At 45.6% G+C, this 15,375-nt stretch overlaps 1 protein-coding gene across 1 annotated transcript; it reads left to right on the top strand.

Annotated features, from left to right (window-relative positions):
* Positions 1–3,815: 3,815 nt before the first annotated feature.
* LOC310773340 (uncharacterized protein) lies at positions 3,816–15,057 on the top strand (the record flags this gene model as incomplete). The annotated part of the gene is made up of 10 exons (XM_083633212.1): positions 3,816–3,850; positions 4,080–4,206; positions 4,400–4,463; positions 4,854–5,068; positions 8,146–8,256; positions 9,926–9,982; positions 10,525–10,689; positions 10,990–11,103; positions 11,352–11,471; positions 14,930–15,057. 10 exons carry the CDS (start codon positions 3,816–3,818, stop codon positions 15,002–15,004), a joined length of 1,083 nt encoding a protein of 360 aa, XP_083489338.1. The 3' UTR covers positions 15,005–15,057.
* Positions 15,058–15,375: the final 318 nt, after the last annotated feature.

Here is a 15,375-nt window from a genome sequence, read left to right as displayed (position 1 = left end):
CACACACACACACACACACACACACACACACACACACACACACACACACACACACACACCTTTCACCCCCGGCACACACATACACACACACACACACACACACACACACACACACACACACACACACACACACACACACACACACACACACACACACACACACACACACACACACACACACACACACACACACACACACACACCTGACAGCAGAAGCACCTGAGAGGAGCTCTCTCAACTCATCCCTTCTCATCTCTTCATTCTCCTCACGCGCACACACACCTTTCACCCCCTGCACACACACACACACACACACACACACACACACACACACACACACACACACACACACACACACACACACACACACACACACACCTTTCACCCCCTGCACACACACACACACACACAATCTTAGCTGTCCATCGTGTTCGATGATGACGCTTGCTCTGAAGGGGAGGGGGGGGGGGGTTCAGCGACGCTGTCGCTGGTGCCACTTCTCGTGGGCGTTGAGTCCGATCCTTGAGCCGCACACCCGTCCGCAGATGGAGCAAGGGGACCCGGATGTCAGGGGGGTACCAGCCACCCGCTGGTGTCGCTGAATGCGTCTCTCGGATCGTCGGTCTTGGTTGGTTTGGTGTATTTGTGAGACTGCAGTGGCACAGGTAGCCTGCCAGGCTGATCTATCGAGTGCCAGAGTTTCAAGCTGCATGGTGTTGATGTTTGCTCGCTTTAGGAGGTCCCTGGTGTAGTCCTTAAAGTGCCGCTTTTGCCCTCCAGCAGAGCGCTTTGCGTCGCTCAGTTGGCCGTAGAGGACTTGGCGGGGCAGAGGGTGGTCAGGCATACGAATGGTGTGTCCGATCCAGCGAAGATGTTTTTTGGCCACAGCTGCTTCCATGCAGATTGAACCGGTGTTCTTGAGGATGTCTGTATGGGGGACTCGATCTTCCCAGGACAAGCCGAGGATCTTCTGTAGGCAGCGGATGTGGAAGGCCTCCAGGTTAGTGATGTGCCGGCTGTATGGGGTCCACGACTCTGCCCCATAGAGGAGAGTGGAGAGACATACTGCATTGTAAACGGCAATCTTGGTGCTGACCTTCAGGTTACGGTTTTGGAAAACTCTGCTGCGTAGGCGTCCAAAGGATGATGAGGCTTTATTGATACGGGTGTGCAGTTCAGTGTCAAGGGAGCAGCATGAGGACAAAGTGGAGCCAAGGTAGGTGAAGTGATCCACTGTGTTAAGTGGAATGCCATTTATATGAAAGCTGGGGGGTGTGGAGGTTGGGGTAGTGAGTTGGGACATGACCTCTTTTTTTTGAATGTTGACCTGAAGACCAAAGGATTGATACAGACTGGATATGGTGTTGAGGGCGTGCTGCATAGAGTCTGGGCTGTGAGCTAAGACAGCGCAGTCATCAGCGTACTGAAGCTCGCAGATTTGGCAGGTCTTTGTTTTTGTATGGGCCTGAAGCCGACGGATGTTGAAGAGGCTTCCATCAAGGCGGTACTCCACCTGGACACCGTCTTCATGTCTCATGCCACGGTGGAAAAGGCACGTGATAGCAGAGAGGAGGATGTTAAAGAGGAGAGGACCGGAGCCAATACACAGCCCTGCTTCACCCCAACGTTCACCTCGAAAAGCTCCGACTGGAGTTCCCCTGTGAGCACTCTGGCTTGCATCCCGTCATGCAACTGCTGCAGGATGCTGAGAAACTTGGGTGGTACCCCAAGTTTGGAGAGGTGTTTCCAGAGCAACTCACGGTTGATGGTGTCAAAGGCTTTGCTGAGGTCGATGAAGGCTATGTGGAGGTCCTTGTGATGTTCTCTGCTCTTCTCCAATAGCTGCCTTAAGACAAAGACCATGTCTGTGGTGGATCTAGTCTTCTGGAAGCCACACTGAGTTTCCGGAAGCACAGCTTCCGAGATGTCCTCAACCAGCCTGCTGAGCATGATCTTCGCCAGAACTTTCCCTGCAATGGAGAGGAGAGAGATTCCCCGGCTGTTCCCACAGGTTGCTCTGTCCCCTTTCTGTTTGTAGATGACCACGATGTTGGCATCCTTCCAGTCCTGTGGGAGAATCCTATGTTCCCAGATGTTTTGGATCAGGAGGTGCAGGCGGCGTGTGAGGAGATACCCTCCGTGTTTGAAGACCTCTGCAGGAATGCCATCGGGTCCAGCGCTTTTGTTGTTCTTTAGGCCCGCAATGGCTTGCCGGGTTTCTGAGAAAGATGGTGGGGCGTCGAGGTTCGTGATTGGTGGCAGATCTGGGAGATTATCCAGAATATGTAGGTCGACAGGGTTGGTGTGGTTGAGAAGACTCTCAAAATGGTTTGCCCAGCGGGCAAGGATCTCATGGCGGTCCTTAAAGAGCGTAGAGCCGTCAGCTGATCGGACTGGGGCAATCGCCCGCTTCCTGGGGCCGTACAATGCTTTGATGGCATCGTAGAAGCCCTGAGTGTTATTACAGTCTGCCAGATTTTGGATCTCATGCACCTTCTGCACCCACCAGGTGTCCTCCATGATTCGGAGGGCTCGCTGGGTTGCTGTTCTTGCTGCAGTAAAGGTGGCTTTCAAGGTGAGAGATGTAGGGCAGGACAGGAGAGCTTTGTGGGCCTCATGCTTCGTTTTTAGAAGTGACTGTATCGTAGCTGAGTTACAGTCAAACCAGTCCTGGTGACGCTTCCTTGACTGGCCGAGCGCGTCCGAGGCTGCATTATGAATAGCCTGGCGCAGAGCTGGCCAGTCAGCTGATTCCTCCGGGATCTTGTCGAGGTTTTCAGCAAGGAGCCGTCGAAGATTGTCTTTTGGTGGTGGGGCTGTTCAGTGCTACACAGTTGAGTCTTCTGTTAGGAGCTGTCCTCGGGCCACGGGGTTGAATGCTCATGAGGAGTTTGGATCTGACCATGAGGTGGTCAGTCCAACACTCAGCTCCACGCATGACACGGGTTGTGAGGACATCCTGTCTGTCCTTTTGACAGACAATCACGTAGTCCAGGAGATGCCAGTGTTTTGAGCGGGGGTGCTGCCAGGTGGTCTTAAGCCTGTTCTTGAGCTGGAAGATGGTGTTAGTGATGACCAGCTGATGTTCTGCACAGAGGGAGAGAAGCCGAAGCCCATTGTTGTTCATTTCCCCCACTCCGTGCTGGCCAATGACTTTACTCCATACCAGGTGCTCCGTACCCACTCTAGCATTGAAATCTCCCATGACTATGAGCTTGTCCGTACCCGGGGTTTTCTGTAGGATGGCGGCAAGAGCTCTGTAGAAATCCTCTTTGATGTTGTGCTCGGCATCAAGAGTTGGTGCATAAGCAGTGATGAGTGTAGCGAAGCGTTCCTTTGCCAGGGGAACGCGCCATGTCATCAGTCTTTCGCTGATGCCGATGGGGGATTCCGGGATGCGCTGAAGCAGTTGGGACTTCACAGCAAAGCCAACTCCATGGTTGCGGCGAGTGCCTTCAGGGACCCCCTTCCAGAAGAAGGTGTACCCTGCACCAACCTCTGTCAGGGAGTCCTCTCCATGTAGTCTGGTCTCGCTGAGAGCTGCGATGTCGATGTTATATCTTGCGAGCTCCATGGCCACAAGTGCTGTCCTGCGGTGGGGCCTATCAGGAGTTTCAGCCAGGTCCAACAGTGTGCGGACGTTCCACGAAGCAATGCATAGGGTTTTTCTTTTTCTTATTTTGATTTTTCGACCGCAAAAAGGGATGCTCCAACGATTGCGGTTTACCGTCTGGAGTATGGGGAGCAGACAATTTTTAGACCACCTTTTCTAGGTCCCATCTCAGGGGTGAGCAGTGTGGGGCTGCTCAGTCGCAATGGAAGCTGCCGAGGAGATGCGCTGCTCCATCCCGTAGTCTCGACGACCATCACTCCATTGCCGTCTGTGTGCATGGTTTTGACTAGTCACTCCCAGCCACATCCTTGGCCTGTGCCCACCGTCGTTCCACATCGCCACAGGACTTTTTTTTTGGGGGGGGGGGGGGGGGGGAGGGGTGGAGCAAGAAGCTTGCGCATAGGTAAGGATTAAGGTGAGGGTGTGGGTGCGCAGTCCTCACTCCCACCGTCTTCACTCCTACCAGGTGGACCTCCAGTGGCATGAGGGAACCCATGACGACCTTCGTCTGGCATGAGTTGCAGGGGGCTGCCGGTGGTCCGGTCTGTTGGACTCCGCCTGTGCCTGTCCCCGAGGGCAGGTTTGTCTTCAGGGTTTGCTCCCCTAGCCACTGTACCCCCCCGGGTTAACCCACGTGGCTGTGGGGCTGCCTTCTTCCGCCCTTGCAGCCGTTGTGGTGGTTCTCACATCCACCATCTTCCGCCTGCTCTGCCGTTGAGGTCTTCTGGGATCACTCTTAGTCTGGCCTCTACCCTTCGACCTGTTCGGCTTGGGTGACCCTGCCAGGAGTACGATACTCCGGCCGACATAGCTCTAGGGGTCATGGAGACGCGCAAAGTGCCTCACCACGGTAAGGTGGTGATCCCATCGAGGCACACACACACACACACACACACACACACACCTTTAACCCCCGGCACACACACACACACGCACACACACACACACACACACACACACACACACACCTTTCACCCCCGGCAGACCAGAATGATGACGGGACAGACCAAATATGATTTTGGGAACTTTTAACAATATAAGGAAGTTGTTGGCAGTTAATTCCCAAAGGTCACTTCTTGGTTTTCTGTGAAATACTTCCTCATATTTCTGATATACTACTGATGTTCTAATAATACAAAGCTGGTTGAAAATGGGCGGAGTGTTCCTTTAACTGGAGACAGATATGAGACAGCAGCTCAGAGCAGCAGACATCATCTGACCTGAAACATCTCGGCATCAGTATCGACCACGACGGGCGGCGTGATGATGGTCACCCAGGTCTACCCAGCACCCCAACTTGGTCCAGGCACCCAGGTCTACCCAGCACCCCAACTTGGTCCAAGCACCCAGGTCTACCCAGCACCCCAACTTGGTCCAGGCACCCAGGCGTACCTGGCACCCCAATATGGTCCAGGCACCCAGAGGTTCAGCCAGGGCCGGCCGCAGGTGTTGGGGGTAAGTACTACTCCAGTCCATTGTTTTGTGTTGTCCTTGAGATGCTACTGTTGCTTTACTTGTCTTTTATTTGTTAGTTAGTTGATTCACTTGTTTGTTTTGAGGTGAAAGATTTCAATAAGTGTCTTGTTATTTTTGATCTCTTCATAATTCTAAATATTTATTTACATCTGTTTTTTATCATTCCATTTTCCATCTCTTGATTTGTCTTAGTTAGACACTTCACTCCCATGGGTGATCACAATGCAAAAATGAAAATAAAAATAAAAAACTAAACTAAAAAAAGAAAATGAAAAAAGATGTATATTCCTTCTCTTTTTATAGCCAGTGAGTTCTCCTGGCTCACATCACATCACTATGCTGGCATCTCTCCTCACCTGTCAGGTTCACAATCAGTGTTAAGGTGCATTCTGGGGACCACCAGGGGTCCTTGAGGGGATTCCAGGGGGTCCCCAGCAAACTGATGAATTGTTCAACTTCACCATTATTTAGTTTATTATTGAACACAATTATTTTGATAGTTTCACTGTTATCTGTCTACCTACAATACAGACAGTCTGTTATCTGTCTACCTACAATACAGACAGTCTGTTATCTGTCTACCTACAATACAGACAGTCTGTTATCTATCTACCTACAATACAGACAGTCTGTTATCTCTCTACCTACAATACAGACAGTCTGTTATCTCTCTACCTACAATACAGACAGTTATCTCTCTACCTACAATACAGACAGTCTGTTATATGTCTACCTACAATACAGACAGTCTGTTATCTCTCTACCTACAATACAGACAGTCTGTTATCTGTCTACCTACAATACAGACAGTCTGTTATCTGTCTACCTACAATACAGACAGTCTGTTATCTGTCTACCTACAATACAGACAGTCTGTTATCTGTCTACCTACAATACAGAGTCTGTTATCTGTCTACCTACAATACAGACAGTCTGTTATCTGTCTACCTACAATACAGACAGTCTGTTATCTGTCTACCTACAATACAGAGTCTGTTATCTGTCTACCTACAATACAGACAGTCTGTTATCTGTCTACCTACAATACAGACAGTCTGTTATCTCTCTACCTACAGTACAGACAGTCTGTTATTTGTCTACCTACAATACAGAGTCTGTTATCTCTCTACCTACAATACAGACAGTCTGTTATCTGTCTACCTACAATACAGACAGTCTGTTATCTATCTACCTACAATACAGACAGTCTGTTATCTGTCTACCTACAATACAGAGTCTGTTATCTGTCTACCTACAATACAGACAGTCTGTTATCTGTCTACCTACAATACAGACAGTCTGTTATCTATCTACCTACAATACAGACAGTCTGTTATCTCTCTACCTACAATACAAACAGTCTGTTATCTGTCTACCTACAATACAGACAGTCTGTTATCTATCTACCTACAATACAGACAGTCTGTTATCTCTCTACCTACAATACAAACAGTCTGTTATCTGTCTACCTACAATACAGACAGTCATGCGACAAAATCAAATCTAAAGATACAAATATTTTCAGATTTGGGTCTGAGAGACAAAATATAATTAAATGGGGTACTCTAATGTGGACTAGGGTCCTTGATATTTCCTCATTTACTAAAGTGAATCTTGAATATGAGAGAGGTTCAGAATTTAACTGCTTTAAACGCCCATCTTTATTCTCTTTGCTTTGATTGCGTCGGATGTTTAATTCTTGTACTCTTGTTCTCTTTGTTTTACTATTTTACTGCCTTGCTATCAGGGTAGGAAATTAGCGAGGGCTCTGGCAAAATGTCCTGCAAAAAAATCTAGAATTGCCCTTGGAACTGGGGTGACGGGGGCTTTTAAATGCCCCCATAAAATAAAGAGTTGAATACTTTCTGTATTTTAACATTATTCTGCATTTGCAAAGCCTAACTCGAAAATGGCCAACTAGGCATCCGTACAACCCCCGCCATCCTCCTACTAGCGTTATTTACCTGAGTGACAGGCAGCACAAGCTAGCTGGCCAGCTAGTTCACTCATGTTTTTGCCAAGTACATTAATAACACACCAGACAATCAACAGTGTTGTTGAGATAGGATATTGGGATCTTTAACTGTGATTGTTTATGAACTTTTAGAAATAAAATATAAGACTCATTGATTGGTCTGTCATGCTACATAGGTACAACTAAAGTATTTCCCAACATTTGATAGAATTGCGCTGGAAATGATCCAAAATGCCCCCGAAATATATTTCACAGGGGCAAAAATAGCCCTTGTTTAAAAAAGTTAACTTCCTACCCTGCTTGCTATGGATATGTTACTGTTTTACTGGTTAAGTGGTTTTATTTTTCCAGTAGCCTATCCCATTGTGAAGCACTTTCTAACCACAGTTAAAGAAGGTATTTACAGAAGCTTTTCTGTGTTGTGTTTTTCTAAACTGTATCAACAGCAGTGTTGGGCAAGTTACTCAGGAAGTGTAATTAGTTACTTATTACTGATTACTACTTTTAAAAGTAATACAATTACCTTACTTTATTAGTTACATTACTCGTTACATTGCTCGTTACATTACTACTGTATATTACTTTCGCTACCCCCCTTCCGAAAAACTTTACATACAACCTTTTTAGCTAGCTCCTTTTAGAACTGAATCCACTTTATTGGAACAATAATGAACCTGATAGGAGGAGTCAACAATGAGCCAAACTGCAGACTTTGTATTTATTTGCATACCTAAGACAAAAAACTAATCACGTTCTGGCAACGCAGTAGTCTCGCACAGCCAGACCTATCCCCACACTTTGCTTTAAACTGAACAATTACAATAGTGTTCCACACACTACGTGCTTGAACCCCTAATAATAATAATAATAATGATAATAATAATAACAACAATAATAATAATATGAATGATATTAATAGTATTATTAATCATAATACATTGAACGTATAGAGCTTTTCAAAAACTGCCAGCTCACAAAAACATTAGGTTGATGTTTCCAGACAGTTCCTTCTTGGTTTTGCAGCAGCAGTGCAGCAGCTGTAAGCTAATGGTCTCTGCTGCCTCCCTTGTGGTCCCTCCAGACGGTGCAGATCATGATCGGCCTGCTGGCGTTCCTGTTCGGCGTTGTGATGTTGATGGGTGCAGATTCACTGGGCGTGTTCAGTGGTGTGTTCATCTGGGGACCTTTATTTGTAAGTCCATCTCACAGTCACCATCTGTATCTAAATACATCCCCATAGTCCAGTGGTTCTCAGCATGGGGTCCAGGATCACCAAGGGTCCTTGAGGGTCCCCAACAAATTGATGAGATGTTCAACTTCACCATTATTTAATTTACAAGAAGTTAACACAAGAGAATATAGAAGAATGACTGTTTGGATCATCGTTTCACTGTTATCTCAACCTACAATACAGACAGTCATGAAATTGTGGACAACAAAATTAATAGGGGTGTAAGACTGTGTTCACAAAATTCACATTTTGGTTCGATACGCCTCAGTAGTGTCACGGTTCTATATGTTTTTCGATATTATTTAAAATTAGTTTAATTTATTTGTATTTTGCTTATTTATTTTATTATTTTCACAGTCTAGTTACATTTTTTATTTCAATTTATGACGGTTTGGCACGGTTTGCAATGTGTCATGAACCTAAAGGCTTGTAGCCTACCTAAACGGTTCGATATGAACCTAAAGCCTTGTACCTAAACGGTTTGATACAAATATGCATATTGTTAAACCCCTGATATCTAATATCTAACAGTAGAACGATTCACAGATTTGGGTTTGAGAGACAAAATCTCATCAAATGGGGGTCCGTGTCCCTAATGTGAACTAAATTAGGGATCCTTGATATGAACAAGTGCAAACCTTTAAGCCCACGGCCCCTTTTCCCTCGCCCCACCATCCATATCCCCCTACCCTACCCACTCCACCTACCCACCCCTCGAATCCTGGCTCTCTACCACCTTCCTATCCTTAAGATCATAGAAAAAGTACTATCATTTGGTCTAAACCTTGTACCCCCCTATTTTTTCCCCTCTGTCGTTACTCTCTAGGTCCAGCAGCTGGATATTGATATTCATACTTATTTTTGATATTCATAATTAATTTTATTTTTTATTTTTTATTGATTCTTATCCATTGGTAACTTCATCCCTCATACCTCATATCAACATTCCATGCTTACTCAGAATTTTAACCCCCTCGAATGCCAGTTTACTGTACTTACTGTACAATAAAACATACAGTAGAAAACACAAAATATGATTTTTTCCCCTTCCCATAAATGCCACCTGGATCTTCCCCGGTGGGATTATCATAGCCTTGGATTCATCACATTTTTCACAGAGGAATTATTTTCTTCCATCTTTCATCTTTTGAGAATTGCACATTTGCTCGCAGAGGACTCTTGTCGCCCTTTGGGTCCAGCAGCCGGATATTGATATTCATACTCGAGAAAAGAGAAACACCGTGGCTCGTTGACACGGAAGTCCACAGAAGTACGCGCATGCACACCTGGGGCACTACCCGGATGCTGATCATGACCGAGTTTTGACATCCGGGTCAACACACACGTTGTCACATGGTTGTCACCCGAAACCAGGGAGGACAGACAGCCGAGAGGCTCTCTGCCGGGCATCGGATTTGCTGTGCTCCGGTGCAGAGAGCATACGGCATACGGAAAGCCATGGAAGGCCCCTAGAAGGCCCAATCATGACGCCTGTAAAGAGTTATACTCAGTTTTCGACGCTGATTCCAGCCGCGAGTCTCTACAATGAACGGTTGCTGAGATACGATGTCCTTTCAAAAAAGGTAAATTTGACCAAAAAAACATAAAACTGCCCACTGTCTCTTTGCAGTATATCCTGGCTGGATCTCTGACGGTGGCTGCAGGCAGGTCGATGAGCCGGTGCCTGGTTAGTAACTTTATAATTGTGTTGATAGGGAACAGTTTGAAACCTACTGTATCTATTTCCTGTCAGACTTGCACACAGCAACAGGAAGTTAGCTAGGGGCAATTTAGAATGTTTATGTTGTCAAGTTGAAACTGTCTTTATTCACTACCACCTTATATACTGTACATCACACTGATGCTCAGCAGCTCTCCAGACTTCAATTACTATTCTTAGGGGAACAAAAGGACAGTATCCAGTTGACACTCTCGGTCGCTCACATAATTTCCGAATTGGTATTGGCTGATAAATGGAAAAAGTTAATAAATTAATTACTCAATTACTCAATTAATTAGTTAATTCATTAATGTTTAGTCTCAACTACAGTAGACTTAGTGGCCAGACATTTTTTGGCCACACAGTTCACACCAGCCGCACCAGTTTCAGTCTAAATATAAGCATTTGTTGTGTGTTTTTTAGCTGCTGCATGGACACTTGAGGTTATTGCTCTGTCGAGTTGTGTCTGTGTGGCTCCGCCTCCCTGATGTGGTCTCTTTGCTCGGCAGGTGAGCGGCTCTCTGGGCCTCAATATTGTTGCTGCGGTTGTTTCCTTCACTGCCACCTGCCTCTACTTTTCGGATGCTGCCGGTGTGATGTTCTACTGCTATTACGGGGGAGGAGGTTATTATCCCTATGACGACTGCAATAATATGTGGGACTACCGATATGAGGTAAGACATTTTGGTTTGAAATATGTAGTTGTCAAAAAACTATAGGAACAACACGTGTTTGCTCCATGTTTCTCATGTGACGCTAATGGGCATTGATTGCTGTAAATAGAACAGGTTTGTGCCTCCATTCCAAGAAGCAAATAGACTGATGATGGTCTAGTGTTGATTTCTCACCATGGTGAAGAGAAACTGACGTGGAAACTAGTAAAGCTGTTGGAACAGAATGCACAAGTACTGTAAGTTGGACATAAACCTGTTGAGCGATTTCCTCCAAAGGCGTTTCCTCCCTGTTCTCCACAGAGTCGGTCTCAGGGTGTTTCAGGGGTCTTGGGTGTTTTCTCTCTCCTGGAGTTCATTGTTTCCATCACCGTTGCAGCGTTTGCCTGCAAAGCTAACTGCAACTCCACCCCCCAGGTGAGTCCACCTGTGTCTTACTGTACAAACACACAGTGTCATCACAGGGTGCCAAATGACAGCACAGAGCTTAGATGCTAACCTGGCTTTCACGGCAAACGCACAATCGCGCAAAACACATTTCCTCAATGAAGGACAGCGCAACATTCTCCTAAACAGCTGCACTTTTCTTTTCTTGAGGCTTGATCTGTTTGTTTTTCTTTGTATCTGTTTCAAATACAAAGACAATTCTGTTGTTTGTCTTATAGCAAGTGTTCATTGTGAGCAACAATTTACCTGAAGGGAGCAGAGTGACCATGCAGGCTCCGCCTACTTTACAGCCTTGGATGGCTTCACAGACTCCGCCTACTTCACAGGCCAACCACGAGGTTTGTTGTAAATGTGTGAAGTCATGTTAGTGGGTTTGTTGTAAATGTGTGAAGTCATGTTAGTGGGTTTGTTGTAAATGTGTGAAGTCATGTTAGTGGGTTTGTTGTAAATGTGTGAAGTCATGTTAGTGGGTTTGTTGTAAATGTGTGAAGTCATGTTAGTGGGTTTGTTGTAAATGTGTGAAGTCATGTTAGTGGGTTTGTTGTAAATGTGTGAAGTCATGTTAGTGGGTTTGTTGTAAATGTGTGAAGTCATGTTAGTGGGTTTGTTGTAAATGTGTGAAGTCATGTTAGTGGGTTTGTTGTAAATGTGTGAAGTCATGTTAGTGGGTTTGTTGTAAATGTGTGAAGTCATGTGAGTGGGTTTGTTGTAAATGTGTGAAGTCATGTTAGTGGGTTTGTTGTAAATGTGTGAAGTCATGTTAGTGGGTTTGTTGTAAATGTGTGAAGTCATGTTAGTGGGTTTGGGATCGCTTGTTTGCAACCACGTAATTCCCATGATGTCAAAAACAAAGGAGGGCATGCAGTGAAAAGCATACTGTGCTAGTTTAGACAATATTACAAGAGAAAGGTGTCAACAGAAAATCACTATATGTTGGTGATCCTTATGTTATGAAGAAGAGCTATTTCTCTACTGAATTGAGAGACTTCCTGCTATGGAGGCAGTAGATGAAAAGTATACTGAAGTATGGAGACAACTCACTTCACTCATTTTGCCATTTTCCAACATGAACGATTCATCAAAAATACACAGCGACAAATAAACGCCACCCCACAGATAAACCACATTCACAATAGCTCTCATCAGATAAACCACATTCACAATAGCTCTCATCAGATAAACCACATTCACAATAGCTCTTATCAGATAAACCACATTCACAAAAGCACTCATCAGATAAACCACATTCACAATAGCTCTTATCAGATAAACCACATTCACAATAGCTCTTATCAGATAAACCACATTCACAATAGCTCTTATCAGATCAACCACATTCACAATAGCTCTTATCAGATAAACCACATTCACAATAGCTCTCATCAGATAAACCACATTCACAATAGCTCTCATCAGATAAACCACATTCACAATAGCTCTCATCAGATAAACCACATTCACAATAGCTCTTGTCAATTATGCTCGATATGCCGTACAGCGTATCGACGCGGGTTACACCTCTTACTTCTATAGCTAGCCTATCCGCTGGTCATTTCTCTTATGGACATCTGCTACGGTATAGAATGCCCAGCTTACTAGTAACCCGCGGGGTAGAGAGATTCGTCCAACCGCTAACCACCTCCTATCCTCAAGTCCGACCTGCTGTATTTCCCCCCCCCGCGGGTCCGTACTCATTGACACTGTCAGATAAACCACATTCACAAAAGCTCTTATCAGATAAACCACATTCACAAAAGCTCTTATCAGCACTCGGCAATGTGATTTTTCAACTCAACCTAGCACGCACGGAGCCACAGCTTTACAAGCAGTCACACCACTCCACCACAGGACAAGCGGCTAACTAGCAACAAATACACAGAAAGGATCAAGACAAACATAAGCCTACCGCTTCTACCGCTGTGATGGCTGTTTCCGCCGCTTCTAACGTTAACATTACTCCAATCCAAACTGAAGAGGGGAAACAGTTACAGTCCAAACTTTCCAACAATATCCGTTCAATCCAAAACTCTGAGATCCACGGCGCCAGAACACCGGGCACTCTCAAGTCCAAAGTCTTCTCATTTATTTCTGAACTCGAGTTCTGTTCTGTCTGTTTTGAGAAACTCCGGCGGGCACAATATTTGCACAATATGTTTTGTCTATTATGTCCATGCGTCCAATCACATAATCATTTTGAAAGCAGAATCCCGCCCATCAGCTGTGTTGTGGATGCAGAAGTTGTTGTTGTTGTTGAAGTTTTGATCGATTTGTTCAAGCGTAAATTATGTAAAACAGGCATTTTGAGAGCTTGTGATAGTGCTTCTCTATGCCCTCTATGCAAGCGCGTCATTTTGTGTAGGGTCGGTAGGGTCCGGACCCTACCAACATTTCAGGGTGTCCAATTGTCCCTACCAACTTTTAAGCAACCTTATTTGCATTATCTTTGGAGTGCAGTTATATAGGTCATTTAGATTGTCTCCCCATATTTTGCAAGGATAGAATTGACCCGACCATTATTGAGTGAAATTAGTTTGCAATATGTTCAAAGTTACATTTACCCCTGTTTTTCACAACTGAATGAGCCAGTCCAAAAACCCCCGTTTGATTGGCTCATTTGGCTGATGACCAAACAAACGCCCACCCACACACATGGCTCTGACACACTACTAACACACCGACATGCGGCCGCCTCCTCCTCCTCCTCCCGCTCGGAAAAAGAGGGGTCGGTCCCCCTGCAGCAACTGTAAGTAACTCGTTACGTTAGGGTAGCAAAACGAGACGTCATTGTTGTATTTTTATTACTGAAAGTCCGACGCGCATCACGCGTCGCATTTGTGCCCCAGGCTGTCAAACTGTGACAGGCTAGAGGCTGTAGACAGGGACGCTGCAGCCTTTTCTTACGGCCAGGACACACATCTTGCATGTGGGTGGCGTGTGCGTGTGCGTGGCGTGCTTGCTGCGGCTGGCACGCCCGCGGCATCCACACAGGCAGCGTGGCTGCTGCGCGCTGCTGCCTGTCTGCCAACTATCTTCCTATAGAGTTTACCTTTTATTAAATTTGCTATAAACAATACAATGATGATTTTAACTGAAGATCGCTTGGGCTCACTTCAGAATCGAGGCAGTATCATTTGTGTGTGTGTGTGTGTCTGTGTGTGTGTGGTGGGGAGGGGAGGAACGAAGCCACTTGTAGCCTATGTGGTTTTCAGAGGGCAGGAGAACTGCAGCTGTGAGGTCAGCACATCCTCTCGTCTCAAAACACAAATCACTGTAATATTACTGGTAAGTGAAAGTTAGTATAAGTCAGTGCACATTCTTTTATGCATGGTGTGTGGGTTTCAGTGGCAATGTTTTCTTTCCAAACCGGCTGTTTGTGAAAGAACATGATTAGATGGCTAAACCTACAGTTTGTGTTTGTTAGTTACAATTATGCTGACAGGACACATAAATATGTCTAAAAAAGGTTAAAATAAACCAAATTTTTTTCATTTAAAATTAGATATTCCTCTAAATATGGCTAAAAAAGGTAAAAAAAAAAAGCTCAAATGGGCGCCGCCGAAGCCGCCTCCCCTCCTGCCGTCCTCGACCCTACCAACCTTGAGACCAAAACGACGCCCTTGCCTCTATGCCTCTATGCCCTCTATGCCCTCCAGGTATAATTCGCTCTGTGACGTGACATCACCTGAATAGAAGCTATGAAGGTCCATTCAGAGATTAAGTCATGTGAGTGGGTTTGGAGTAAAGGTCAAAGGTCAGTTCAGAGGGAGATTCCAACTCACATGATGTTGTTTTTCAGGCGACGGCTTCTGAAGAAGGATCACCTGGAGGTCTGAGCGACAAGGCCCCACCGTACACCGCTGTGCTCTACTGAGCTGCTGTTCATCAGACACGCACGCACGCACGCACACACACACACCCACACACGCGCGCACACACACACGCACGCACGCACACGCACACACACACACACACACACACACACACACACACACACACACACAAAGCAGTCCTGATTTCAATGTCTTTTACAAATGATTCACACTGATCATTATACTGGACCACCCTCGCAATGTATGTTTTCTATTAGCAGCAGACAGACTGTTCTCATTACCAACCAACGCATCCTATGTTGACTATTTGCAAAGTAAGTACCTCGTAACTATACTGACATGAGAGGTACCTTTCTCGTCATTTTTGGAGCCGTAGGGTCGTCCAAAAGAACTCACACAACATCTGAACTTG

This window comes from Poromitra crassiceps (assembly GCF_964638095.1).
Source record: "Poromitra crassiceps genome assembly, chromosome: 3".
Classification (NCBI taxonomy): domain Eukaryota; kingdom Metazoa; phylum Chordata; class Actinopteri; order Beryciformes; family Melamphaidae; genus Poromitra; species Poromitra crassiceps.
The sequence above is the reverse complement of the archived record's forward strand: the minus strand, read 5'-3'. Positions and strand labels throughout refer to the sequence as shown.